At 58.7% G+C, this 22,637-nt stretch overlaps 3 protein-coding genes and 1 long non-coding RNA gene across 6 annotated transcripts; 1 reads left to right on the top strand and 3 right to left on the bottom strand.

The window, feature by feature from the left end:
* Window positions 1–1,700: 1,700 nt before the first annotated feature.
* On the bottom strand, window positions 1,701–8,629 carry SLC25A10 (solute carrier family 25 member 10). Its single transcript, XM_077787415.2, has 11 exons — window positions 8,501–8,629; window positions 5,424–5,543; window positions 5,228–5,336; window positions 5,100–5,148; window positions 4,721–4,762; window positions 4,427–4,470; window positions 3,871–3,941; window positions 3,673–3,765; window positions 3,371–3,448; window positions 3,208–3,264; window positions 1,701–2,754 (listed from the first exon to the last, which is right to left on the bottom strand). Exons 1-11 carry the CDS (start codon window positions 8,588–8,590, stop codon window positions 2,653–2,655), a joined length of 855 nt encoding a protein of 284 aa, XP_077643541.1. The 5' UTR covers window positions 8,591–8,629; the 3' UTR covers window positions 1,701–2,652.
* Window positions 5,277–13,903, top strand: LOC146765802 (uncharacterized). The gene is made up of 2 exons (XR_014949275.1): window positions 5,277–5,743; window positions 5,839–13,903. It is a non-coding gene; the product is annotated as an uncharacterized LOC146765802 (long non-coding RNA).
* MRPL12 (mitochondrial ribosomal protein L12) lies at window positions 9,444–12,807 on the bottom strand. Its single transcript, XM_021534163.3, has 4 exons — window positions 12,539–12,807; window positions 12,373–12,453; window positions 12,138–12,272; window positions 9,444–9,737 (listed from the first exon to the last, which is right to left on the bottom strand). Exons 1-4 carry the CDS (start codon window positions 12,779–12,781, stop codon window positions 9,621–9,623), a joined length of 576 nt encoding a protein of 191 aa, XP_021389838.1. The 5' UTR covers window positions 12,782–12,807; the 3' UTR covers window positions 9,444–9,620.
* Window positions 13,399–22,617, bottom strand: HGS (hepatocyte growth factor-regulated tyrosine kinase substrate). Of its 3 annotated transcripts, none has more exons than XM_021534098.4 (21): window positions 22,540–22,617; window positions 22,137–22,221; window positions 21,675–21,750; window positions 21,173–21,265; window positions 19,222–19,345; window positions 18,295–18,347; window positions 17,782–17,850; window positions 17,481–17,605; window positions 17,178–17,256; window positions 16,992–17,090; window positions 16,698–16,793; window positions 16,336–16,374; window positions 16,108–16,251; window positions 15,758–15,968; window positions 15,397–15,569; window positions 15,117–15,257; window positions 14,868–15,039; window positions 14,657–14,790; window positions 14,285–14,401; window positions 14,058–14,153; window positions 13,399–13,967 (listed from the first exon to the last, which is right to left on the bottom strand). In XM_021534098.4, exons 1-21 carry the CDS (start codon window positions 22,574–22,576, stop codon window positions 13,863–13,865), a joined length of 2,268 nt encoding a protein of 755 aa, XP_021389773.1. In that variant the 5' UTR covers window positions 22,577–22,617; the 3' UTR covers window positions 13,399–13,862. The 3 variants fall into 3 exon arrangements, with proteins under 3 accessions (XP_021389773.1, XP_021389772.1, XP_031362215.1); XM_021534097.4 differs by having other exon boundaries at window positions 15,758–15,971; XM_031506355.3 differs by having other exon boundaries at window positions 16,992–17,256.
* Between the last annotated feature and the right edge of the window lie 20 nt (window positions 22,618–22,637).

Genomic DNA, 22,637 nt, shown 5'->3' on the forward strand with positions numbered 1-22,637 from the left:
GCGGTCGCTCCCGGGAGCTGCGGGAGCGCCGCCGCTTGTTTCTGCCCTGCCCCACTCCCGGGCACCGGCTCGGCGACGGGGACGGGCGCAGCGGCGGGGGCAGCTAGACCGCGCCAGCCCCGGGGGTCAGTTTCCCGGGAAGCTTCCCCGGTCCCGGTGCGCCGCCCGCTCCTGCCGTGCCCCGAGCTGGCGGCCCCACCGCGGGAGCAGGGGCTGCTCGGACCCTCGGGGACCCGGGCGGATCTCGGCCGCGCCGCCGCCGGCCTCAACACCCGCGCTCCGGCCGCCGCCGGCGGTGACGGGTCAGCGCTTGCCGCCGCTGTCCCGCTGCAGGTAAACACAGCCCAGAAACAGCGACGCACCGGGACCGGCGGGCTGGGGCTGCAGAGGGAGTCCCCGGCCTGGGGGGTGCCTTGTCCCGGCATGAACATTTACCTTGGGCCGTGGCAACACGGGTACAGCCAGCGCGTAGCCCGGTAGCGCACCCAGCCCAGCCCCGGATCCCCCAGCGCTGCCTCCCTCGGGCTCTCGCTCTACGCGCCCGCCGCTGGCTGCAAGTCCCCGTGGCTGTGGGCGGAGGAGCGAAGGCACACGCCGGGACCTGCGGTGTCTTGGCATTGCCACGAGGATTGGAGCCGCAGCCGCCCCCCTGGAGATGGCCCCGGCACCCTTCCATGCCAGGAGGGGAGCTTAGGGGGCAGCTCTACGCCGTGGGGACAGAGACGTGCCCCCGGTGAGTGCCTGCAGGCAGCTGCGGAGGCCCTGGTAGAGGGCAGGGTGGGACCGGGGGACAGGCAGCGCACACAGAACCACAGGCTGCTGCCAGCCCCATGTTCTCTGATGCTCAAGAGATAAGTAGTGCCCTCGCATTGCAGCTGTGTGCACTGTGCTCGCGGCTGCATCTGGCACATGCTGTCTTGCCTGCCACTGTGACTGCTGCACTTCAGCTGCCAAAATGGATGTGGTGAGAGGGTATGTGCACACGGGAGCACAGGGCTGGCGCAGCTGATGGGACCACAGCCCAGCTGGAATGTCCCTGCTGTTGGCTGTCATGGGGCTGAGCAGGGCTCCATGCTGCTGGGGGGCCATGGGGCTCCAGTGCTTTCCTGCTCCATGCTGGCCCTTTGCATGACACACAGCAGCACCCATCACCCCCAGGAGCAGCACTGCAGAATGTGGGGGATGAGGAAGCACAGCCTGGCAGACCCCGCCTACTTGTGAGGAGAGGGCCCAGCTCCCTGAGCGTTCACCTGCCCATGGCCTCTGCTGTGGCTGGGTATAAGCCCAGAGCGGTGATGCCAGTTAGCATCATTAGGCCTTGTTAAGGTGACGAGCTTTCACTGCTCTGCTGTACCAGTCTGCCTCTGTTCAGTCTGCCAGAGCCCAATTAGTGTCACATCCAGGAGGCAGCTCCCGCAGGGGTGACGGGTGCCCTTGGCACAGCCCTACCCTGGAGCCGCTGTCCAGTTGAGACCAGGCACAGCTTGGCACGGCCTGGCTGTGGAGCCTGCCCACAGCTCCCTCTGCACACAGGACCAGGGGTGCTGGGCACAGCAGGGTGAAGACCCCCTTGGCACAGTGCCAGGGGCCAAGCTTTGCTACCCTCTCTCAGCTCTGTGGGGCTCAGCTCCCAGCCCATACCCTCAGCCATGAAAAGGGGGTGCACCATGTCTCCCCTCCCAACAGGACAGCAGGCCCTGTGCCACCTTCACTCTTTATTATACATCAAGGTCTCAGATATTCCAATTCTTTGATTCCTTGGGGCCAGTACACACAGGGGTGCACATAGCAGAGGGGCTGGTGCTCACGGCCCCCACACACTGCAGTGTGGGGTGAGTGGCTGTGAGAGTAGGAGTCTGCCCAGTCCCAAGGTGAAACAAGCTGCAGAGTGGTGGTCGGGGATGCACCCACAGAGACCAGATCCAGTGTGGGGTAGGTGCACTGTGGTAAGAGATCACTGGGTCCCCAAGCAGGCAGTAGCAGGCCCTGCCAGAGCAAGGCCATGTTCCCCACCATCATTGGTATGAGGCACAATCCCTGAAGAGCCCAGCAGCCAGCAGTGCTGAGGAGTTTTGGCCAAGCAGAATCAGAGGGTGGGAGGCCAGAAGCAGGGCAGGAGGTCCAAGCTGCACTGGGGTTAGGGAGGAGCACAGGGGCTAAAGGCAGAGGGAGGACAGGGCCTCACATACACTGCCCCAAGCCCCAGCCCCACAGCTGTAGGGTCAGCAGTCCCTCCAGCCCCATGGGCTGTGTGACAAGGTACAGAGCCAGGCATCTCATCTCCCTACTCCCTGAGACAGCACAGTCCTGATTGTGGGGCACATCAGGGACAAGGCTGGGGAGAGCAAGGACACAACTCAGAGCCAGTAGAGAAGTGGGAAGACAGAACAGCCCCCCCCCCCCCCAAAAAAAAAAGAAAGAAAACAAAACCCAGAAGTAGTAATGCAGAGGTGGAAATGCTGAGAATAGAGATGAGAGGAAGGGTGAGTTTGCAAGTAGGGGGTTGGTGACAGGTGCTGGCAAGGCACAGGAGTAGAGCTGACAAGAGAGGGAACGGCACTGGCTCCAGAGACCAGAGAGGGGTTCTGGGATCTTGGGGGTGACCCACATGCTCACTCCCCCTGGGGTAAGGCAGGGTCTGGTCCCCCAGACTCAGGTGGTCACTTTGATCCCAAAATATTTGCGCAGCTGCTCCAGGAAGAGAAAGGTGAGAACAGTCTGAGGAACGAGCCGGACAGCAGCAGGAACAAAGCCCTGGAAGGGGACAGCAAGAAGGGGACGAGTCAGTGCGTGCCTGTCACTGATTGTCCCAGCAGCCCAACCCTGGCAGCAGCACAAGTGGGCAGGCGTGGGTCAGCACTGGCCAGGATGTGGAGCAGGTGCTGCCACACCATGGCCACCACGGTGCACTCAGGGCTCAGCACCATGTGCTAACCCCTCTGATACCTGCACTGCTGTTTGGGAGCTCGATGGGTGGAACAGGGGCACAGCTGTGGTGCCTGGGCCCAGGCTGAGTCCCATTGAGGCCAGGGCTTGCAATACCTTGAGGCCAAGCCTAGGCTGGGCAGACAAAGGCCTGATGCAGGAAGCAGCTGGGCTGCCACAGCAGAACCTGGAAGGTCCCCTGTCCCAGGACTGTTCTGGACCACAAACTCTGCTCCCAGCTGGGCCCAGCCTGCCCCACCCCATGTGCCCCCAGCCAAGTACCTTGTAGAAGGCAAGTGGTCCGAGCTTGGCAGTTTCCATGGCACAGTGGGTGACACCCTGGAGTGAGAGGGTGAGAGATGAGATGAGAGGGGCTGGGAGGCAGAAGCTGGCACATAGAGATGGGAGCACAGGCAGCAGCAAGGTGGCAAGGTGTGAGACTCACCTGGTACTCTCCATGGGAGTTCATGAGGCGGGTCTTGAGCACATCCAGGGGCTGGCACAGGAATGTGGCACACAGGCCCTGCAGAGAGTCAGCCAAGTCAGGAGACCTCTGTGCCAGCAGCTGCTGTGGTCTCTGGAGAGACTCAGACCCACTGGGACCCGACCTCAGACCAGGAGCCTCCTGGAGCCACTGTGCTGAGCCAAGCCCAGAGCAGCAGCTCTGGCAGCCCTAGCCTGATGCTCTCACCCTGGCTGCAGGCAAACCCAGCCCCAGTGCTGACCCTGGACCCCGGCCCTACTTACAGCAATGAAGCTGGACAGGAAGTGAGTGAAGACATTGTCTGACAGCAATCCAGTTGCGAGAACCAGCTGCTTGGTCTGGTCATAACAGGAAAGCTGCAGACACATGGTGGATCAGTGATATGCTCCCCCTTCCTTGCCACACCAGGGACCGTCCTAGTCCCCACCCCAGTCACATACTGCCCAGCAGAGCTGTCCTACCTGTCCAACTGTAACAAGGGCCCCACGGGCCGATGCCACTGATGCTCCTGAAAAGAGTTTCTTCAGGCCCTCTGTGGACAGACAGATTTGGATGAGCACAGTTCTCAGCCATCACTCAGACTCCATTATCCCGGGAGTCTCTTTCCATGCCCAATCTATGTCCACAACTCCTCACACAGCCCTGCTTGAAGCACACCATAGCAAACAGGTTGAAGGAGTAGGGAGTCCTTCAAAAGAGCATGACCTCCTCCCTGCCTCTGCTCATCCTCTGTTCCACCTGCTCCACCCTCCTGCGCTTTTCTGTGTCAGCTCCCAGCACATCACCCTTTCCCACCAAGTATGTGAAGGCTGCCAGGCCCTGCCAGACCTTGCCCAGCCCCTGCCCCAGCCAGACAATGAGGAGAGACAGACCCTGCGCTCCCCTGGACACCCCCAGCCCCAAGGGCATCCCCCGGCCCTTCTCCCTGCCCCGGCTGAGCAAACTTCCAGGGTGCCCTGACCCGGCACCTGCTAGGACACCGGAGCAGGCTCACCCACACGGCTGGCACAGCCTCACCTTCCCGGAGGACACGGTACATGCCATCCAGGGCATGGGAATAACTGGAAGGAGTGAGAGGGGAAGGGGTCAGGGCCTGAGGCTCCTCAGCACGGCGGCAGCCCCGCCGCTCCACCGAGCACCGGCGGCTCCTGAGGCGGGAGCCCCGGCGCAGACCCCACTGCCCCCGGTGCGGTGCCGGTGCTACCCCCCCACGGCCAAGCGGACCCCGACCCCGGGAGCGCCGATCCCACCGGCCCCTCAAGGCCTCCCGCACCTCTGCCCCAGAGCCCCTCGCCCTGGCCCCTCACTCACTTGCGCCGCTGTGCCGGTGGCTGCTTCATGTCGTTCTGCATCCTGGAAGGCAGAGCACTTCAGATAAGGGGGCAGCCGGTACCCCACTGTCCCCTGCAGCACCGGGGACCCCAGCACAAGGCCGTGGAATTGTGTTGCCCATTTTCAAAGGGCCAAGAAAGTTGCCTTCAGTCCGACTCCCCCTGAAGGTCACACACAGCTGGGTACTGTCACCAAAAGGCAGAACAACTCTGGCCAGAGCACAGAGCTCTGGGCACAGAGCTCCTGGTCCACTAGGCAGGCTGGCCAGGAGAGATGTCAGGAGAACCCCAGCACTAGCCACCACCCCAAATGCTGTCATGCATGGGCCAAAAGCCCTGGTCGTGCAGACAGAACTGACCTGACGTTCACCATGTCCGCTGGAGTTCCCACAAACCCACCAGTGAAACCTGTGGCCAAAGAAGAGTTGGGTCAGGGGCTTATCCGTCCTGAGGGAGCCAGGGCCAAGGGCCCCACTGCCTGGCTCACCTCCTGTTGCAGCCAAGAGCACTTTCTGGTAGAATGGGGGAGGCCCCTGGTTGCCCAGGTAGTTCTTCGCAGTCTCATAGATGCCAAAGCGAGTCAAGGAATATGTCATCTGGATCAGGGGGAAATGAGCGACTGTGTCCTGGCCCAGGGCAGCTCAGCAGCAGCAGCACGTGCTGCAGGAGCTCCACACACTCACCTGCCGGCACAGCGAGGCACTGAGCCCATTGTAGAGAGCCAGGAAGCCGTCGGTGCGGATCACATGCATTGCCATCCCCATCATCCGCATCTTCACCTCCTGCTGCGTCTGCAGGTGGACCTGGGGCAGAGTGCAGCACATCAGCCCAGCGCTGGGCTGGGCAGCAATAGAAGGGCACTGAACAGGCTTGGATTGGTGCTTGTGTCAGGTTAGCAGCACTTGAAAAGGAGCCAACAGCAATAGCTACGGACACCCCATACCCGACTGGCCCAGCCTGGCACCAGAGGGGTGGAGGCAGGGAAGGAGAGAGGAGTGCCCAGGTATCTGCCTGCAGCACCTCCCAGGCCCTGCCCTCAACAGCCGGCCCCAAGGTGAAGGGTGGTGCCTGCTCAGGGAAGGAGAGAGGAGTGCCCAGGTATCTGCCTGCAGCACCTCCCAGGCCCTGCCCTCAACAGCCGGCCCCAAGGTGAAGGGTGGTGCCTGCTCTTCTGGGCCACCTTGGGCTGGAGAGGGTGTGAGTCCAGAAATATGTGAGTGGGCTAGTGCCCTGGTTGCTCAAAGGGATGCAGCTGGGCAGGTGAAATCCTGGCCATGCAGTGCAGCAGGCCTCCAGAGCCACTTCCCCTTCTCCTCAGTGCAGGATTCACATAGGCAGGAAGAAAACCCCACAGCTGGCCAGGCGCTCCCCTTCCTGCCTGTAGCAGCCCAATGCTTCCCACCATCACCAGGGGCAACAGCAACAAGCACAAAAGCTGGCTGGGACAGGGGAGCCATGTGGGCTGATGCTGGAGCAAGCTCGGAGCGCTGTGGAAACCACATGGGACAAAGGCCCCAGGAGATAAGGAGAGCAAAGGGCTGCTGTCAGGAGATGAGGCCACTACAGAAGCTGTGGCACAGATGGGTCGTGGGACACACTGCAGGATGTTGGGAACAGCCACTGTATCCCATATGGGGCAGCAGCAGGGGTGCAGGGGCCTGCTTGCAATCCCCACAGGCAGATTTTGGACATCAGGGACGAGAGCATGTGGCTGTTGACAGTCTGGGACCGCTGAAGTGGGCAGGGCAAGCAGAGCCATGAAGGGACATGGTCCACTGCCTGCAGTCCCAAGTCTGCAGGAAGGGCAGGCAGGCATGGGATGGGATGGGCTGGCCAGGCCAGGTCACTGCTGGTTGCTGCAGGGCCAGCAGCCCGTGGGCAGCCAGTGGCAGCACAGAGTTGGCCTAAGGGCACAAGCACTCTGCAGGTGGGCTGGCCAGGGCCTCTCACTGGGGCTGAAGTCCAGCGGTGCAATGAAGTGCCCTTTGTCCCCTGCCCTGCCAGAGCCTGAGGCCCCTCGTGCCTCCCCAGGCCTGGCACCAACCTCTGCTGTGGGGGAACGCATGGCCAAAGGCAGGTGTGTATTCAACAATCAGTGTGATTATTGATCTGGCAAAAAGAGTTGGCTAGGCTGTGCTGCTCACAACTGCAGGAATTCAGGGGCTGCTCATCCACAGGACAGCATGGAGATGCAGCCCAAACATCACAGCCATCACGCTGGCTCAGAGACAGACCTAGAGGCAGGTGCCAGACTAATTCCCTTTCTTAGCGCCTTGCCAGGCACCCCACACAAACTCCCACGGGCTGGCAGCCACCTCCACTGGGCAGACAGGGCCAGCTGGACAAGGCAACAGGCCCAGTACTGGGGAGGTGCCCTGCCAGGGCTGGCTCCTCTCCTGGGTCTGAGCCTGGAACATCTTCCTCTCTCTCCATGGGGTGGGAAGGGGCTTTCTGTCCCAGCCTCACCCAGAGGCATGGCCCCGGGAAGGCCAGGCCCTGTCCTGGGCTGCCTCTTCCCTCCCCCTCCGCAGCCGGTTCCGCTGCCAGGCTTGTCGCCACTTGGCTGGCGCACAAGGCTCTGGGCAGTGCTGGCATTTGCCCCATCTGTGGGTGCTGGCAGCACAGGGCTGCGCGCGGCGCCCTTTGTGCAGGAGCAGGCATGCCAGGTCATCTGCGGCGCCTAGGTGACATCTTGGCCGGAGGGCTCAGAGCCCAGTGGGCCAGTGTCCAACACTGCCGGCCCCAGAGTCACTGCCATATCCAGGCAGGGCTGGCCAAGGCACCCTCCACAGCTCCTAGAGCTGGCAACCCGAGCTCCCCGGACCCCTCAGCCACACATCTACCCATGCCCCTGTGCTGGGTCTTTGTGACCTCTCAGCCATGTCCCTGCACAGCTATGAATCAGCTCCTTAGAACTGACCCCCAGCAGCTGTTTCCTCAGACCTCTACAGCTGTTCTCCAGCTCCCTCAGTTGCTCTGGGACCCTCACAGCCATTCCTCATCCCTTCACAACTCTTCCAGAACCCTCAGACCTTCTGTCCCAGAAGCACAGAGCAGCTCTCCATCCCTCAAAGCTGTTTCAGGAACCTCTCCCCTCCTCTGGCAGCCGTTCCCCAGTACCTCAGAGCCAGTCCTCAGAGCAGCTCCTCATCCCCTCGCAGCCACGCCGGGACTCTCACAGTCACTCCGAGTCGCCCCAAGCCATTCCCCATTCCTTCAAAACTGCTCTGGGACCCTCACAGCCGCACCCCCCACAGCTGGGTCCCTCGGAACAGGTCCCGCAGCCGCTCCGGGACCCTCAGAGTCGCTCCCCGCGGTGCAGCCCCGTCCCCTACGGCCGGTCCCGCAGCCGCTCCCGGGACCCTCGGAGCGCCTCCCCATCCCTTCACAGTCCCCCAGAGCCGCTCCAGGACCCTCAGACCTACTCCTCGCTCCATCGCAGAATCTCCAGAACCCCTAAGCCAGTCCCAACTCCCCCTAACCTCCTCCCCATCCTCTCACACACTCTCCCGACCCTCACCTGCCCCCATAACCGTCCTCCCAACCCCTCACCATTACCTGTCCCCCATAACCGTCCTCCCAACCCCTCACCATTACCTGTCCCCCATAACCGTCCCCTCAGCCCCTCACCATTACCTGTCCCCCATAACCGTCCCCCCAAACCACTGCAATCGTTCTCAGCTCCTCACACTCGCCCTCCATCCCCCCAGCCGGCCTCCCCACGCCGCCAGAGGCGCTCCTCGGCGTGTCCCCCCTTCACCTTCAGCAGATCCAGGGGGTGGGTGCAGCAGGCGGCCCCGGACGACGCGAGGCCGCCGAAGTACCAGCGCGAAACGCGCTGCTCCGCCATGGGCACCGCTTCTGCCAGAAGCCACGCCCCCACCGGGACAAGGCCACGCCCCTCCCGTTAAGCCACGCCCCCTCCCGTTACCGGAAGGGGGTGGGGCGGGCCCGGGGCTCGCACCTCCGGGCCTGCGGCGAACGCGGCAACCGCAGGCTCCGGAATCCTCGTTCCCACTCCACACACATCCCCGTTTCCAGCCCAGGGAAGGCTCTTCCCGCTAATAATTAAGGGATTAATTAATGGAGAGGTGAAGCCATCAGCAAAATGCAGAGTGAAGAGGTGGGGGAGGCACAGGTACAAACGGCAGCATTACCAGCGTTGCACACACTGAGCGCAGGAATAATGAGCAGCTCCAGAATACACTTTCCCACCCCCCACGCATCTCCACAACCTGTGGAAGTGTGTTCTTCTCGTTAATAATGAACAGAGAGGTGAGACCATCAGCAAAAGGCAGTGTAAAGAGGTGCATGATGCGCTGGTACAAACTTCCAGTACCTGAAGGGAGCCTACAAGAAAGACGGAGAGAGCAATTTTTACAAGAGTGTGTAGTGACAGGACAAGGGGGAACGGCTTCAAACTAAGAGTAGGTTTAGATTAAATATTAGGAATAAATTTTTGTCTGTGAGGGTGGTGAGGCCCTGGCACACGCTGCTGTGAAGAGAAGCTGTGACTGCCCCATCCCTGGAAGTCTTCAAGGCCAGGCTGCACAAGGCTTGAAGCAACCTCGCCTAGCAGAAGGTATTCCTGCCCATAGCAAGGGGCTGGAATTAGATCTTTCAAGGTCACTTCTGCCATAAACCATTCTGATTCCATGACATGGGGAGCATGGGGGTAATCAGCACTTGAGAAAGATGAATAATTTTACAGGTTTTTTTGGTATTTATAAGGTAGAGTTCATGGTGATTGCAGGAATTAACAGCTCTGCCAAACCATACAGCATTCTCTGGGAGAGTGCTCCCACTGTGCCACACGCACTCAGAAAGGTCCGGAGCCCGGCCTGGGCAGCAGCTGTAGCACCAGTCTCTCCATGGCGAGACTACTCCAGAACAACAGTCCCTCCTGCTGCCTCTAGCGCTGCTTTGATCTTCTCTGCTTCCTCCTTGGACGCGTTCGCCTTGATCTCCTGCGGAAGGGACTCCACCAGCTTCTTTGCCTGTGAGAGGGACAAAGTACAAGGCTTGTAAACAGGCTTTCACTAACTGGATTATTGGATTTAGAGCCATGATCCTGACCTCTGCTTAAGCCAACCATGGAAACTCACTGACAGCACAAACCCCGAGACTTACACTTGAACTATGGCACATCCTGCCAGAAGGCAGCTAAACCTGACCGCAAGCAATGACACATCTGCTGGGAAACCTTTTCCTTAAACTTCCACCTTGTGCTTGGTGTTCCTAGATGTGCACCCTGGCCTGCACAGGTGTGGGTGCAGGCAGAGCCCCTGCAGTGACCTGCTGAGGCAGCATCCGCCTGGTGTTGGGCTGGCTCTGCTCAGTGGCAATGTTTTGATTCACATACTTATGCCAGCAGGAGGGGGGGCCAGTGCAGGGTTTGGACACAGCTGCACTGGCTAAAACAGAGCTCTAGCACAGACTACTTGACAACACAGTATTTTGACATTTTAGGGACCTTAAAAGCAAAACTACTAGTACTAAGCAGCACTGCAATACTTAAGGCAAACAAAAAAACCTGTTTAACTAATTTAAAAAATTTACTGCAGTGCTGCTACAGAGAAGGAAGAGAGCCCAGGGGGACAAGGCCCTGCTGCTCTTACATGCAGCAGCTCTCTGCCACAGCACTGCGGGGGTTTAGTACCCACTGGACTGGCAGGAAGGTTTTGTCCTTTTGATTCCAGCTGGGTACAATGCCTATGTGTCTGTGGTGGAAGAAAAATGCTTTTTTTGCTGGGGTTGGAGGGCACAAATTTGTGAGCAGTGGATTGGTGGGGCAGGAATGCCTTTGCTCACCAGGACAGGATTTGGACAGGAGCCTGTTCAGGCTCACTGCGATGAGCACAAACAACACAACACAGGTCATTAATTTCTGAAGTCTGTTCAGGAAGGTGTGACTCCATTCTAAAGCAGCCTCGGCCAGGAGAAGGAGTTGTTACTGGTGTTCAGTGGGAAAAAGAGCAGAGCTCAAGCCAAGTGGGACGCATGTAGCAGCAGCAATGGGGCAGAGGCAGCATGCTCCCAGTCTAGCTAGAGCCCAGGGCTGGTGGTGACAGAGGGTAAGCATGTGCTGGGCAGCTCCCAGTGAGCTTCCTGACGTGCAGACAGCCTTGGTCCTGTGTGTGCTGATCACACACCTGTCTCATCACACAGTTGTTGCCACAGGACTGATTTTTGCTTCCCACCAGTGCCCAGTGTAATCACTGTATATGCTTCCCTCCAAACTATCAGCAGCCCTACAGGCAGATCCATCTGTAAACCTCATAAAAACCACCTTGACTGGATGGCAGTAAAATTTACAGTAAGAGGGCTTCAGCTCCACTTTGAACACAGTCTCTGCAGGTAGAACCTCCACAGCTGTTTGTGCTGTGTTTGTGCTTCACTTGACATGCTGGGCTTGGGTACATCACACTTGAATTTAGCTGCAATAATTGGCACTACAAACAGCTCATCCAGCAGGTACCACATGCAAAACCAAGCTCAGTTAGCATCAACAATCAGTTAATTGTCTGCTGTTTGTGTCCATTACAGGGTTTGGTATTTTCATGTTTGCTTGGGACCAATAATAGATGAACAACTTCCACAGGAATCACACTGACAGTCAGGAAATTATCCCCATGGGACAGCCAAACCTGTACCTGTGCCACTGACCTTCTCTGCTGGCTTTGCAATGCAGCAACAAGAATGGGTCAGAAAATTATCTGCAAATACTTCTTTCTCCTGGGCTACAGCAGGAGCAAACACTGCAATGCTCAATGTTGCAACTGGAATACTGGAAAGTGCTACTACTGACCCCAAGATATGAAAGAATCACCCTGGAGATGTGCAGTGCATTACACGCTTCAGCAGTAGTAGCTTCATCACCCAACATGCTGAGGCCACATCCAAGGTCAAGGACCTGAGCTCAGACACTGCCCAGGGCTGGGGCCCATCTCCTCCAAGGAAAGAAGCAGCACCACCTATAAAATGAAGGGCCCTGAAAAGAGCTGGAAGCCTGGATTGCAAGATGTGTGAATTACAGAGGCTCATTTAACTGCAGAAATGCATGGCTTTGAGAAAGACAAGCCAAACCCAGCTGTAGCAAGGGATGCTGGCTACTCCTGAGCTCTGCAAGAAAGCTCAAGCATGGCAGCTCCCAGGTTGGGAGAAGTTGATATCTCTGGGTTCTTTGCTCTGAGCCTCCTCCTTCATCCCCCTGCTTCTGACAACGGAAAATGCCAGACGAAAGTGCAACCAAATCCTGTTCCCCACGTCTCTGCACAGAGATGCACACAGGCAGGCTGTGCTTCTGAACGCACAAATCCAGGCTTCCCTCTGAACAGAGACCTGAGGCTGCTGGACTTGGGGGTGAAACACCAGAGCCTGGGGCAGCACCTCCTCACCTGCACGAGGTTCACTCCAGGCACGAAGTTCTTCACCTCCTTGATCAGCTTCACCTTGTCAGAGGCCTTCAGCTCTGTCAGCCGGACGGTGAAATGAGTTTTCTCTTTCTTGAGCGGGACCACTTCCTCCTCCTCCTGGAAGCAGCCGGAGCACGGTGAAGCCCCGCGGCCGAGCCCGCCCCCGCGCGTGCAGTTCCCGGGGCCCCGCTCCCGCCCCTCCCGGAGCGCCCGGTACCTGCGGAGCCGCCTGGGCGGGCAGCAGGGAGGCGGCGGCTGCCGCGGGCATCACCGCCACGTCCGGGATCTTTAGCGTCTCCTGAGGGAAGAGCAGAGGCAGCAGGGGCCGGTCAGGCGGCGCACGCGGCCGGGCCGGGCCGAGCCGGGTCGGGCCCCGCACCCACCTTGAGCAGCGCGTTGAGATCGGCCACCTCCAGCAGCGTCAGCCCCGCGATGTCCCGCACCAGCTGCCGCACCTTGGGCGAGTACTCCTTGGTGGCCGTGTCCAGCGGCGCCCCGGCCAGCGCCTCCGAGCGCCGCGCGGGGCCGGTGCCGAGCGCGCGCAGCCCGGCGGGGGCCCCGCGGCGCGGCGGCGGCAGCAGCGGCAGCAGCGCCCGGCGGGCGGCGGGCAGCGCGGCGGGCAGCATGGCGGCCCGAGGACACCGAGGGCTCCGCTCCGCCCGCGCTCCCGGCGCGCCCCGCGCCGCCGCTCGGCAGCGACACAGGGCGCGCACAGCGATGCCCGACGGGAGATGTAGGCCACGTCGGGCCGGTGGGAAAGCAAAATCAACCCTAATACAGCCATTACTATTTATCATTTCTAAATAGGAGTAGGAAAAATTTCATGTCTGAAGGAACAGAAATTACTTCCTCTCTGGAATGTTTGGAAGGAGAATTCGTTCTATTTCTCCACTGTACAGCATAGTTAACGGCAAAATTGAAGTATAATGAATTCAAATTAAAAGAAACAAAAATAAAGTCTGAAAGCCTTGTCATTTTACCTTTTCGACTTTCACTAATTGCAGTAATACATTCTAATGCTCCATAAAGCTTAATAATTTAGGACTATACATCCACAGCACAGAAACATTCTAGACACTGTAGGGAGGAAATTTATGTGGCCAAACTGGCCAGTACCGACAGGTGAAGTATGACGGGATCTGCACCCCAGAGCTGCTGCCTCCGCTTGGCAACCCCAGATTTGCCCCATTTGCTGGCAGGATGTCCCGGTGGGCACTGCCCCGCCCAGCACAGGAGGCAGCAGTTCGTTCCAACACTTTATTGTCACCGATAGCGCTCGGTCTCCGCCGAGAGGGACGGGGACAGGGACAGGCCCGGGCCAGCGAAGGGCCCCCGGCCCATGAGGGCACTGCAGGGAGCGGGGCACAGCAGGGATGGGGCAAAGCTGGGGACCGAGCAGGGCTGGAGCGCTGCGCCCTTGGGGCCTGTGCTACAAGCCCCGGGGTAACGACAGGAGCTGCAGCTCCCGCCTGGCCCCAGGGCTGCCAGCTGCCGAGGGTGGGTGGGTGGGTGAGCCGGGGGGATGCTGCCCCAGGATGCAGGGCATGCGGGGCTGCACCCCTGCCCCTTGGTCCCCAAAGCTGGCAGTAGGAATGGCCCCACCACCCCTGGGACATGGGGCCGGGGGACAGGACGAGTAGCCGAAGTACAGAGTGATTTTGGATGAAGAGTAGTGTTACGCTGGATCCCTGCGCCCTGTGGGCGCAATCAGTCAAACGAGATGAGCTGGGCCTCTCCGCTGCCTGGGGGCTGCTGCCCAGGGGCAGGTGCTGGTGGGGGCTGCTGCTGGGGGGGGCCCCCAGCTGGGGCCACCTGGAGCGGAGGAAACAGCCTTGTTAATGTATGGCTTTGTTAGAATATGTGCTCCACTGGGTCCTGAATCCCTGGGCTGGTGGCACTCACCTGTTGGTAGAGGGGCTGCTGCCCGGGCAGGTAAGACTGCTGGGCTGGCAGGCTGCTCAGAGTTGTGTCCTGGCCTGGCAGGGCAGACATAAGACCCTATGGGAACGAGGGGGTGGGTGTCAGAGGGGCTGCAGTATGTGCAGCACCCACAGGGCAGTGGTGGGTGACCTCCCCCAGGACGGCTCCATGGGCTGAAGCCCACCCATGCCCCAGCAGGGAGTGCTCACCTGCATGCTGTACGGCTGGTAGCCCATGGAGACAGACTGGCTGCCCATGTAGCCCATGGTGCCCGACTGGGGTGCCTGTGAGATGGCTGGGATGCTCTGTGACTGTGAGACTGCAGTCTGTGGGGAGAGGCTGGTGAGAGGTGGCACAGACAGCAATGACTCACTTCTCCAGACAAGGCCCTTGAGCCCAGAACTGGATCTGACTCCAGCCCACTTCCACAGCAAGAGCAGCATATCTGGAGATCTGGAACCAACCAGCCCGTCCTCCTTCCTGCTCAGAGATCTCGTTGCTGAGTTTGGGTACATTGCCCAGCCCCACAGAACCCCCCAGCCCTTGTCCCAATTGGCTACAGGCTGCAATGCCTCACTTGCCTGATAGCCCTGTGTCGGTGTGGGCTGGTAGGATGAATATGCAGGGGTGGTGGTGGGCACCGCCGGCCCCTGCTGAGGCCCCTGCCCACTGCTGGCGCCCGGCTGGTACATGTAGGCATTCACCATGCTGGGATCTGAGTGTAGAGAGCAGAGGTTGGAGCAACCACCCTGGGCTCTCCCCTCCCCGCAGCGGCTGAGCTGCCCAACGTACCAGTGCTGGGCATGGCAGCGTAGGGCCCAGCTCCCCCTTGTGCAGCCTGGTTCATGTACACGCTGTGCATGGGAGAACCCTCCACAGAGCCAGCTGGGCTGAAGGTGCCAGGGAAGCTGGTGGGCCCAGAGGGCTGGTAAATCACCCCACTGGCTGCAGGCATAGCCTGGAGCTGGTGAGAGATGGAAAAACAGCTTAAAGCCACAATCCCTGGAACCTGGCAGGGGGAGCCTACCCCAGCAGCTTTACCTGAGCATAAGGCAGTGAGAAAGCTGGCATCTGGGCTCTCATCTGGATGGTCTGCTTCTGCTGCTCTAGGCGCAGCTGCCTCTCCTTCTCCTGCTCCTGCAGTCGCTGGATGGCCAGCTGACGCTGCATCTCCAGATACTCCTGTGGGAACAGGGCTGTGGTGGCTGGGAGCCACAATACCACACAACCCCTCCTACTAGGGCAGCCATCTCTGCCAGCCCTGGGCTGGGCCACAGAGCAGGCAAACCTGGAATACCCCTGACATGCTTCCCTGCCTCACCTGCTTCTTCTGCCTCATGATCTCTAGCTTCTGTGCCAGCTGGATCTGGCGCTGCCGCTCTGCCTCCTCCGCTGCACGCCGCAGCTTCTCCTGGTGCTCCTCCCGCAGAGCGTTCAGAGCCCCACGCGCATCCCGGATCTGGGCCAGTTTGTCCTGCAGGCCTTCATAGTACACTGGGGAGGGAAGGGACAGCCTCAGAAACATGGGGACAGAGCACTTGGACTGCCCCTGCACCCTGAACTGCACACCAGCTTCTCTCCAGTGACACTGAGTCACAGGAATGCTGAACCCTGACAGTGTGGAAGCCCTGGCTGCCGCCCACCCACACCCAGGGCCAGCAGCTCCCCCAGCTCCCACGCACGCCTGCGTTCATCCAGCTGGTTGAGCAGCTCCAGCAGCTGCGGGTGCATGTTGTTGATGGACTGGAAGAGGGACAACACGGCAGAGTCGTTGGTGATGCTGCGGCCTCGCATGTGGTTGCTCTTCATGCGGTTGACGAACGTGGTGACCGCGTTCTGCAGTGCCTTCAGGAACTGCTCGTGGTTCTCCTCAGACTCACCATTTTGGTACTGCTGCTGGAAGGAAGGATGGGGCAGCCAGTCAGCTGTGACCTCCCAGTGCCAAGAGTCAGCAGCCAGCCTGCAGAGCCCAAGAGTCAGGTGCTTCTTGTCCCTCGGTGGGTGCCAGACCCAGGCCTGGGCCTCCTCTTACCTCAACCACCCCAAGAGGGGCAGGGTGGGCTTCCCCAGGCTGCACAGCTGGCTCTGTCAGGGACAGAGGTGCTGACGGTGTGGGGCTCTTGCGAACCTCCTCCTGTTTCTTCTCCCAGTAGTTGCGGTTCAGATACCGGGCCAGCTGCCAGGAAGAAAAGGAAAATGAGCACCACTTCCTCACAGGAACAAGCCTGTGCTGCAGACTAGTAGGGTCAGGATCCTTTACCTCTGGGTCAATGTCCTCGGCCAAGGGAGCAGAGGAATTCTGGAAAGAGACAAATGGAGAAATGTAGTTCAGCAAAACCAGAGATCTCCAGGTCCCACACAGGTGTTCAGCTTGGACCTGGCCACATATGACCAACAGTGCTGAACCTCAAAGGAGACACAAGCTGGGAGGCAGTGGAGGCACCTATGTCCTGGCTGAGAACACATCTTTTTGCTCAAAACACAGTGAACGAGCAAGGGGTTGAACAGGGCAAATATTTTCCCTCAGTATGGGCATTAAATTGGACACAATCAGGGCAGACTCGGGCTCAGGAAGTTGCCTGTGTCCAGCCACTTTATGTGCAGGAGCTGCCACGGACATACCACAGGTGGGGAGTAGAGCGTGCTGACTGGGGGAGCTGACGACGTGACAGGAGTGGGTTCAGCCTTAGGGTACATGGAGTAGGTTGCTTTCTGCCTCTGTAAAAGAGAAAATTGCCAACTCAGAGGCTTCTCCAAACCAACCACAACACAGCCTGTGCCTGGCTCTGCTTTCACCCTCTCATTCCACAAGCTTCGAGCCTTGCTCACACCAGGACATGTCCAGAGATCTGTTATGGACCAGCACAGCTGGGCCGAAGAGCAACAACCCCTCCTGGACCCCAGCAGTGAACAAACCATTCTCTCCTTCTCCTCAGCCTCTGACTGAGATAAGGCAATAGCCAGCTGGAGCTCCTCTTCCTCTTGCAGAGCTGTCTCATCACGCTTTGGAGGCAGCTGGAAGTGGAAAGACAAGGAGGTGGTCAGTATGGGATCAACCTGTTTGGTCAGGATCGCCAGATCACCTATGGGGCAGCTGCTCACCTGGGACTGCTGAGAGAGAGGGCTGGTCAGGTACTCAGGGGGCAGTTCGGAGGTGGCAGCAGCTTTACCCTCAGTTTTCCTGTAGCGACAAGTGATAGTATGGACTGAATGCTCCCTTCTCTGTACCATGTTCCAGCAGCAAACCCCACACCCAGGAAGGAAGAGAGCCCAGCCCAGCCCAGCCTGCACAGCCTGGGAAGCCCCTGTTGTGCTCTGCAGGGAGCTAGTTCCACACCTTCCCTGCTTCCCCCCTCAATGTCCCTGCTGTTGCAGGCAAAGAAACCCACCACAAAGGGTACTGACTTGTTGAGATGCTCATAGCAGGGCTCACAGACCCTCACTTCCTTCTCAATCCCAAACTTGGGGATGGTGGAATACTTGGAGGAGCATTTTCCACAGAAGATCTGCCCACAGGCCCGGCAGTGGTGCTGTGAAGGACAGGCAACATGAGTGTGGTGGCAAGACATTCCTTCTCCTTTAGCCAACATCACTCAGACACTCATTTCCCTGCCAGCAGGAAGGAAACATGGTCTGTCCCCAGCACACTTCCACACACCAAGTCCCAAGGGCTGTGCAGAGCAGGAAACCCAGGAGCAGCACCCACCTTCCGCGTCACAACGCCGAACTGCACTCGGCACCTGTGACACTCCTCTGCATCCACCCAGTCTGGAGCCTGTAGGGGTCAAGGGAAATGGAGTAAGGAGGGAGAAGTGCATTGGCAGTGGCCCTTTCAGGAGCTCTGATGGCTAAGAGGGCTCTCATGTCTCATGGGGGAAACTGGGGGCATCTGCAGCTCAACAGGAAATGTTAATCCCCAGTTATCCCCTCTCATGTTCCTTAGAGACTGTGATGTTTTCCCAGTCAGCACAAGATTCACTAGGAAACTGCACAGCAATCACTTCAGCAATGCCCTGCTGCCACATCCAGCCTGCCAAGCTGCTGCAAGGCCAGTGAGCAGGAGGAATGATGGGTCTGACTCTCTGTCCTGGTCCGTTCTTCCAGCAAGGTCTCCAATCCACACAAAATGGAGGAATATGAGACCTACAGGTTTGGCAGAAGGGGATGGGAAAGTAGGTCTGTCCCACAGCGCCAGCTGCTCCCCCACCACAGAGCTCACCCTCTCTGCAGCGAACATGGCGTCGCTCTCCTTGAACTCCGGGAAGACGTGCCCTGCAGGAGAAACGGACCCCAGTTGTGAGAGGAATCCTCTGGCACAGGGAGGCCATGTGCCTGCAAGCTCATGCTACAGGTGCCAGCTCAGCACTACCTCTTGTTTTGACCAGCACCTCCCTCTGACACACCAGAAGCAGGCTCCCCTCAGCCATGGTCTAAGGACAATCCCCAATTGTTTCCCTTACACATCCACAAGGGACATCACAGGCCTCTGGACAAGGCTTATTATTTCTCAGTACTTTGAACTGAGGGCCATATAAAGCCCACTGAATGGTCAGGCAGGGCTGTGAGTTTCAGCCTTCAAGGGACAGAGCTTGGCAACAGCAGCTCAGGATGCTGGACTGACCCTCCAAGCTTGTGCCACTGCCTGCAGGGTTTCTGGTACACAGAAGGAAGCAGAGGCAGCAGCGTGTCCCTGCCCTTGACAGAAGTCCCTTCCTGGCACAGAAGGGAAAATGTCACACCAACACTGTGTCAGCAAGTGGGACCATGGACCCATCTGGGAGCAGGAACAAAAGCCTGTGAAAAAAGAACTGCCCCACAGCAAATCCGTCCCAGAGGACACAATTACTTGCTTCCAGTCTCCCCAAGAACAGTTTCATCTCGGGCTTTTCAGGTCTCCCTGCCAGCCCTGAAGCACTGGCTGGGCTGCAGGACTAGAGCAAGGCTGCCCTGGTCCTGGGACCACTGAACCATCCCAAGTCTGCAGCAGGATTTAGTCACCCTGAAGTGTTCATTGGGTATTGGGAGCCAAGGAAGAGCTCAGTGCTGCAAGTCCAGATTTTGCTCACAACAGGCACAGAACTGCCAAGTTCCTGCAGAGCAGAGCTGCTTCACCAGGTGTCCCCTCACCTGTGGCCATAGTCCTCACCTTCAACCTTCATTATCTGATAGGTGTCCTGCACCACCTTGTACTTTGGCTCGTTGCGGAAGGCATGAGCCCAGGCCTGGATGAGGTATAGGATCTTACTGCGGACACTTGTTTCCACTTGCCTCTGCACAGGAAGGGAGGAGAAAAAAGCATCTGAGACAATGTCCCTGAAACCCAAAGGATGCTGTGAACCCCCTAAAGAGAAGCCAGAAATACCACTCAGGAAAGAGAGACTAAAGTACTCAGGAGAGGTAAGAGCTGTCAGAAACCTGTAGCAAGGACAATGCACAGCACAAACAGACCCCTTCAGCTGCCCCACTGCCCCCTCCAGCACAAACAACAAAATGTCCTTTAAGCAGCACAGACTGACTGAACAGAGCTGTGGCCTTGATGCTTAGAGCAGGTGCCTAGCAGATGTGTCCACCCCCTCAGCAGAGCCACCATCCCGCACTCAGAACTCGGTGGGAGCCCCAGCTGCCCAGAGAGCACAGCCCACCTTGCCTGCCCCCTGACAGTGCTGGGGGGTGCCTGGAGGGTGCCAGCACTTCCCCTCCAGGAGTACTCCAAGTGACCTCAGGATTTGACAAAATAAAGACAGCTGGGATAGCTGCCCTTTGGAGGCAGGGGCAACTGCAACACACTTCAGGGACCTGGAGAAAAGTTGGCAAGCCTGTTCTGACCTCAGCCAGCCTCAGAGCTGCCGTGTCATCAGCTGCCCAAGTGATCACATCCACATGACTGGCTGTTCCAGAAATTCCCAGGGAGCACAGCAGCACTGTCAAGCTCTGATTTTAGCTAAGACCTTGGCCCACACAGCATCACTTAGTGACAATTCCTGGAGCTCCAACTTCTAGAACATTTGGCAAAATCCTGCACTCCATACATGTCATAGCCCTGAACCTCATTAGAACTTGGACTGTTCTACCAGCATCAGGTGTTCACAAGCAGCAAAGTTTCAAGTGTGGGAGAAGAATAGGACAGTTGTGAAACTTCTGAGGCAGGCAAGGACTGAGAGAACCACAAAATCCCTGGATCTGATTCAATCTCCTCAGCCCTTGGAGTGGCTGTGCTACCACACCTGGCTGTCATGCTATGGCAGTGTCCCTGCCTCAGGAGAAGATCCTGCAGGGAGATTGAGTCAGCGCTAACAGGAAGGTGACAGGAGAGACACCCTGTTCGGTGTGTGAGGTGACAGGACTCACACAGCTTGTCCTCCTAGGATCTGGGTCACCTGTTTGTTTATTTCTGGTGGAAGACAGAAGCTGTGAGGAAGGAACAGTATGATGCTAGTAAGCTCTTGTCTGGGCATTGCTGTTCTGAGTTGGGAGCTGGAGACAGGAGTTCTCATTTCCACTTCACTAATGGAACTTCCCAGTCCAAGAACACATGAAGCTCCAGCAGGCATCAGACTGGCGACAGCTTGTAACAACAACCTGTCAGTGCCAGCAGCCATAGTCACATCCTGCAGAGCTCCTGAACAACTCGACACACCAATGACACAGCCATGACACAGAGGCAGCTCCAGCTGGTTTTTCCTTTGCTTTATCTGCTTATGTGTCTCACACTGTTCCATGAGAGGGAATTCACCCAGGTCCTTGGTACAGGTGCCAGGCCATCATCTGTTTTCCTCTGCTGTCCCAGCCCGAATGTTGCATCCAGGAGCATTTACCATGGAATGGCCTAGGCCTCCACAGCACATTCCTGCCATTTCACAGTGCAGACAAACCTCCGCTCCCACCACATTCTCCTCATCCCAGAAGCCCTCCTGCCCTCCTTCACTGCCTACACTCACCCTTTCACACTACACGATAGTTTGCTCTTTTCTGAAGTGCATTTTTCATTTCTCTTCTGCTCCTTACCCAAAGAGGATACAATGGAGGACACATACATTTCTTCCTGCTGCTGCTGTTTCCATAGGAAAAAAAAAAGACAGTAAAATAAATCTATTTACCTTGAGTATTTCCTTCAGCTCCTCCATGGTCTGTTTATTGGCTACCTCGTCATGGACTGTTTGGCCACAGTTTTTAACCACCGACTCCATGACCTGCAAGGGTCAAGACAACATCAGCTCACAGCTTCCAGCCTCCCCTCCAACTTGTGGGGGTCCCAGCACACATTACAGGCTGAACATGGGGCAGTACTTAAGCAGTGAGGTGTGCTGGGGTCATGCCAACCCACTCCCTGCACCAGGAGCCAGCTGTCCTTCACCTCCGTGAGGGGCTGTGGGCCTTCTGCTCTGTGGAAGCCAACCCCAGGGAAAGTAGCCCAAGTCTCAGCTTTGCCTGCTCGATAGCCAAGATGGAACTAAAGCGTGAAGGCCCTGGCCTGACCACTACACAACCTCTGTGCCAGAGTCAGGAAGAGGCTGTTTGCACGCTGGGCTGCAGGAAGCTGTGCAGCCTGAAGGCAGGTAGTGAGAAGCCCCTGCTGTGCTCCCAGCCAGGTGTCCTTACCTCCAGCGCGTACAGGGCCACATGGGGATTCTTGTCATTCACCTTCTTCTTGATGGCGTTGACGGCATATTTTGCTCTGGGTAGGGAAGAGGGGATATGCTCTCAGGGGATCAAGAATCTGAGGGGAGATCCCACCTGCTTCTGACAATCCACCCTGACAGAGAAGGTACGGCTAGCTCAGGGGTATATGATTCACTGAGGGAAACTGGGAAGGAATAAGCACACTCAGGCTTGAGTTTCCCTAACGTTTTCAGGTCAGGGGTGATCTGCAGCTCCCAGGGTCTGCGAAGCATGCCAGCACGTCTGGGTGTGCTGTACAGCCCCTCTGATGCTCATATAGAAGGGCATAACGAGACGTGTGTAACCACGGGCTGGCAGGTCCGAGACTCTCCGAGGGTCTCCTTCCTTGCGCAGACAGGAGAGCTGTGCCCACGGCACGTCCAAAAGCCCAGGAGCACTTACTGGGTGTCTCCCTGACGGATCATGTCGCAGATCTGCAGGATGGATTCCCAGTCTGTCTCCAGCAGGAGCTGGCTCGTGGCCTTGTCTGCAATGAACAAACCCGCGGGGCCGCCGTGAGCCGCGCTGCCGCCCGCGGCTCCGCTCCGCCACCGGCGCTCCCGGGAGCGCTCCGGGCGTGGCGCCGCCCGAGGCTCGGGGATCAAGCCCCTATCGCACCCGGAAAGCACCAACCCTCCCGCTTCAGACTCCCCCGGGCGCTCGGTGACCTCGGCACGGGGCTGCGGCACCGCAGCCCGACCCGGCCCAGCCAGCGCCGTGCTCGGGGCCCGCCTGCTCCCAGTGCCAAGCGCTGCGGACGCCGACCCGCTTCCCGTCCCGCCCGCCGAGGGAGCCGCGCCGCTACCGAGCAGCCGCTCGAAGGTGCCGCCGCCGCGCCCCATGGTGTCCGCCCGCCGCCGGCCCGGCCCGCTCGCTCCCGCCCGGGCTGCCCCCGCCCCGCCG

Source organism: Lonchura striata, chromosome 18, assembly GCF_050655825.1.
Source record: "Lonchura striata isolate lonStrDom1 chromosome 18, ASM5065582v1, whole genome shotgun sequence".
Taxonomy (NCBI): domain Eukaryota; kingdom Metazoa; phylum Chordata; class Aves; order Passeriformes; family Estrildidae; genus Lonchura; species Lonchura striata.